Consider the following 5,393-nt stretch of genomic DNA (forward strand, 5'->3'; position numbering starts at 1 on the left):
TTAGCAATAAGTAGAACGAAACATAACATCCAGAATAAAAGGAGGATTTTTTTATGTTATTACAAAGAAACAAATACACAATAAATAGGGGCCGAAAAAAAAAAGATGCCTACTCATCTGATAATTCCACATAGTCCACCTTAAGAACAAGCAGCTTGAACTATATGAAACATGAGCAAAGAATAGTAAGAACTGATTATCTTTTACAGCTGGTGCATTACATGAATCAATCATAAACTACTTAAAAAATGGTTGCAACCCTATCACCAGGCAGATCTACTTCATTCATCAGATTGTGTCACCTGCCAGTCCTTGACGACCAAGAGGTTGCATGGCTTTAAGGTTTCCTATGAGCTGAATAGTCATGATTGTGTAGGATGGACAGCAGAGACCTAGACTGTTAGGAAAAGTAGCATTGCTGGTGTGGTTATCTATTCATCCAAAATCCCATTTACAATGCTGAATCATGAATTCAACTTCTTGCATGATCAGGAATGAGACGTCGACGCAACTCCTCCGGTTTGCCTGCTAGTTCTGCATTGTTTTTTAATGTAAGTAATAAAAGAGAAAATATTTAACTGAACACACTAAGATTATCCCCTCCATACCTTGTGCACTGAAATCAAACAACGGAGGCAGTGGTCGACCATTTGGCAAGCATGCATTTGGCTCTCGCAGATCATCAAAGAAAGGGTGTGCACAAGCCTCCAACTGCAACACAATATACATACACAACTGAACATCTTCCTAGTTTTAATAATATCAAACTGTGTACAAGCATGGATGAAGTTAAGTATGAACATTGTAAAGTAGTTGATCTTTATATTGTAAAGAAATATACAATTAAGCTGCTAAGCGTAATATTTCTAAAAGCTAATTAACTTCTTACAGCAGTGCAACGTAGATTTGGTGAATACTGAAGCATCCTAGACACTAGATCCACTGCTTCTGCTGGCATCTTCTTGTGGAAAACCTGATATAAATAGAATGGTCAAGTTAGATCTCTGATTGCAAGTATTTATCAAGTGGGGGCACAGAGAAGTAAAGAATCGCTAACCTTGTGCCACGGGTGAGCTTTTATCTGAGGAAACTTAAATTCAGTGTAATTTGGATTCATGCACTTTATTTCTTCTCTGGTTGGTGTTCCCAAGATCTACAGTACACATTATTACACTCAGATTAAGAACCAAAGCCTACAGGATGCAACGCTCAAGACAAAAACATATATTCAAGCAAAAAGGATAAAGAATATGACAACTTTTACCTTAATGATCTCAACCAACTGATCAACACCACTCTCTCCAGGAAACATTGGCTGCAAAGTAAAACACAATCACAGATAAGCATCACTCTGAAAACGTGTCATTTATTCAATTCTAGTGCTTGCTGGGATGAAGTTATATTCTACTAGAAACACATTGTACAACAGGTATTAGGTTCATTGTATGTTACTTCTTGCAGCATCTGAGTACCAGTTCCAAAAAAAACCAAGAGAAAAACAAGTAACCATCAAAATACAAAAGAGCAGTATTGAAATGCAAATATCACCCAAAGAATTCTCACATAGCGAACTTCAATGAAATGTAACTTTTACAACAACAAAAATGAAATTTCCTCTACAAATGAGATTGAGAGAGAATTAATATATATTCTCACATGTCCTAGAAGAAGCTCAGCCATAACACAACCAGCAGACCAAATATCAATAGCAGTTGTGTATTCTGTTGCACCAAATATAAGCTCTGGAGCTCTGTAATACCGCGAGCATATGTATGATATGTTGGGTTCACCAGGCACCTAGAGCACGATAATATCACAAGCTCAGGCACAAACTATTGTATGACTTTCATAGTGATATGGAAAAACAAAAGAAACATACCAACATCTTTGCACTCCCAAAATCACATATCTTTAACTGATGACTTTGGGGATTAACCTGTAACATGCAATAACATGTCAATTAATACACTCTGGTGTTATAAAGAGATCCAAGCAATAAGCAGAGTCAAAATGATCATTATCGCAAAAGCATTATTGAAATCTACAATGAGTAGATGAACTCAGTCCTTCCACAGTATTAACCAGAACAACAAATTAAACAGCATGAGGCACAATTTACTCAGAACCTAGCTACTCTTGCAATCAATAACATAGCATATCTATAGTTTAAAAACAAATGCCCTTAGGCAAATTTAAATGAGGTTTAACATGAAACTTTTTTATCAATTTATTCAATTAGTGGTATTAAGCATGATACTTGCAATGATTTTTTTCACGTGCTTGCAAGAAATATATAAAATATAAAATACATTTAACAAACAAGAAATTTTAAAGAAAAAAAAAGTTCTTACCAATAGATTCTGGGGTTTGATGTCCCTATGACAGACTCCAATCACGTGATGCAAATAATTTAAACCCCGGCATATCTACAAGAGTTTTGGCATGATCATTCAATAACAGCACAAAAGTAATAAGCTCAAAGCAAATAACTGAATACTACAAGCACAATCAAGGAGATTCATAACCAAAATTTAATGGAAAAGGTTAATTAATAAATCCACAATTACCTGGTACAAATACAGTTGCACATAAATGATAGGCATATGTTGGTGCATTCTGATATAGTGCTTGGAAACTCTGTAGACCGTTTCAGGAACATACTCCAAAACTAGGTTAAGGTACAACTCATCTTTCTCCGCCGCTGAGTAGAAACAGTGCTTTAGTTTGAGAACATTAATATGGTCAAGTATACGCATAACCTGTAGTTCCCTATTCTTATATCTCTTGTCTTGCAATACTTTTTTTATGGCAACTGCTTCACCAGTTTCAATGCACTTGGCCTACAGTATATTCAAGGCAAAGTGGATAAGCAAAAAAGTAACTTGACAAATACATAGAACAGTGAACGAAAGGATCAACCATTACGAGTGAAGAAATGCTGCAAATAAAATATATATACCTGATAAACAACACCAAAAGAACCTGTGCCAACTATGCGTTCTGCCATGTACGAGATTGTCTGAACCAGGCAAAAATAAAGTTAACCAATGCAAAAGTATTTTCATAGCAAGTCATTAACACAAGTAATTATACATCTATACAACAAAGTAAAAAGAATATTCTACCTAAACCTAATATTCCATAGTTACAATCCTTTGTCCCATAGTAAATAGAAAGCACTGATAAGGTAACAGTTACAAAACATAGTGGGAAAGTTTTTTCCACAATACCAACTAATGAAATTTTACAATAAACAATCCAATTTTCAATATTCAAGCCAACAAAATATATCAAAACTACAGAAGTGATATTCTTTCACCGTATACTCCTTTTAATAATTATATAAATTTAAAAAGTAGTTATGAATAGGGTAAAATTGGAGAAACAAAAGAGGACATCAAAAAGGTTGATCCTCCTTATATATAGATTATAGATATAACAGGTGGGGAAATACATGAATAATAAATTTAAGAAAAGGGATTCTAAGAATCTAACTCGATAAAATAAGATTTACAAATAGGGTAGTAAAAGATCAAGTAAGGAGGAACTTATGGAAACAATACCCGCTTTGGTTGTCCATCTCGACCACCAATAGCAGTTGTAATTATTTGGCCTGTTTCTGTTCCATTACCATTTACAACAGTGGCTTCCATATCCTGCACAAGCAAATCATTTATCAGACTCAACGATTGCATTCAAAAATAAGAAACAGCTTTACGTTTAGAGAACTATGATAGTAATGACCAACAAATATCAAAAGTAAGAAAACAAGAAAACTGAATCATAAAAAGTACCTTCTCATTGTTATTTTTTCCTTTGTCGTCTCCAATTTTCATTTCATTTAATTCCTTTGGAAGTTGATCATAACCTGACTTCTCAGATCTGGTTGGAGCAATATTGGAATTAACACTTTCTGACAATGCATCTCCATACTGCTCCTGATCTTTTCCACATTTCTCCATGGAATCTGTTTCCTCAAAGACCTTTTCTTCGGTTCCTTGATCAAACTTAGGTCTTTTTGTGGTAGAATCACCTCCCTGAAAAGAAATGGTTTGGATTTAACTAACACAATAGGAACATATCATGTGTTTTTACCAGGCATTAAAAATGGAAAAACATATTGAATTCCAAGGTAAACAACATTTTCCCAACTTCCCTCGTAGTTAGGCTTATCATAGTTCTCGCCAAAATCAAATTGATTTTACCATGACAGTGTCCAACAAACCAACACAAAACTAATACAATCATGTAAAACTAACACAAGGCTTGTGCCTTCATTAGCTTGACAATTGATCGAATCAAAACACAAATATATAAATAAAACAACAGCAAAGAACACACAAATGGTCAGATCATGAACCATCTTAAATCAAATAAAGCTATATCTCAAAACCAATATAAGAAAAACAAAAAATAGAAGAAATATCAAAACAACAATTACCTAGGCAAAAAGGAAATCACTAATATGTAATAACTCCCATCAGGGTGCTAAATCAAATTCATAACCATATTACGAAGAAAATAAAGAAAAACTTTTACCCACAACAAGTATAATCCAGACAATCCAAATCAATGAACATGTTGATTTCTTGTTTCTGGATCAAAATTTAGTTTTTCAATTTCGCAAACAACAACCTAATGGAAAAGGAACTTCCTCCAAAAAAAAAAAAAGAAAAACAAAACAAAAATGAAAGCTTGTGGTAGGGGAAGAAAAACAAAAGGATGTTAAGCTTACAGATTCTGATGAAATGGAAGTCCTCCCAGAAGCAATGCTTTTCAACCTTCGCATCATATTCATAATAATAGATTCTTCCAACCCCAACAACGCAACTCAATCAACAACCTAGCACCCTCAAATCCCACCAATTTTTGTATTTTTTTTGTCAAAAAAAAATGAAGAAAAAGCAAAGAGAAAGAGAGAGAAATTTCTCTCTCTTCTCCTACAACAGCTTTCTGCAAATACAAAATGATGAAGAAGATGAAAGCGAAAATGGAGCCAAACAACACAGATCTTATGAACCCACTTTCTCAAATTTGGGTGCCAGGTGGAATTTTCAGTTTTTTTTAACAACTAGTTATTCAATTTCTCAAATTTCTATGGTTAAACTTCCATCAATTCCAATCATTCCAGCTTCAAAGTCTGTACCTCAGTCAAACGTAAATTTTGGACCATCGATCAGTCGTTGATACAGATTGGACCGTTTCGATCTTCTAGTTTTGACACAAAAGTTGGTGTTCGTAGCTGAAGTTACGCAAACACCCTTTATTTTTGGTGAAATAACAGAAAAGGTTTCTTCAGACAGCTATGAGGTATAAACGGAATATTTGGAGGAATTATCGTGTTTCTACTATGAATCATGCGACATTTTAGGACAATGTAGGACAAAGTTTCA

General features: G+C 34.2%; 1 protein-coding gene across 1 annotated transcript; it reads right to left on the bottom strand.

Annotated features, from left to right (window-relative positions):
* Nucleotides 1–5,044, bottom strand: LOC106753010 (shaggy-related protein kinase theta). The gene is made up of 13 exons (XM_014634791.2): nt 4,736–5,044; nt 3,795–4,037; nt 3,564–3,656; nt 2,960–3,019; nt 2,568–2,840; nt 2,352–2,426; nt 1,880–1,936; nt 1,657–1,797; nt 1,265–1,315; nt 1,058–1,153; nt 890–973; nt 609–711; nt 1–534 (listed from the first exon to the last, which is right to left on the bottom strand). Exons 1-13 carry the CDS (start codon nt 4,796–4,798, stop codon nt 473–475), a joined length of 1,401 nt encoding a protein of 466 aa, XP_014490277.1. The 5' UTR covers nt 4,799–5,044; the 3' UTR covers nt 1–472.
* Between the last annotated feature and the right edge of the window lie 349 nt (nt 5,045–5,393).

The sequence above is a fragment of the Vigna radiata genome, unplaced genomic scaffold (genome assembly GCF_000741045.1).
Source record: "Vigna radiata var. radiata cultivar VC1973A unplaced genomic scaffold, Vradiata_ver6 scaffold_122, whole genome shotgun sequence".
Classification (NCBI taxonomy): Eukaryota; Viridiplantae; Streptophyta; class Magnoliopsida; order Fabales; family Fabaceae; genus Vigna; species Vigna radiata.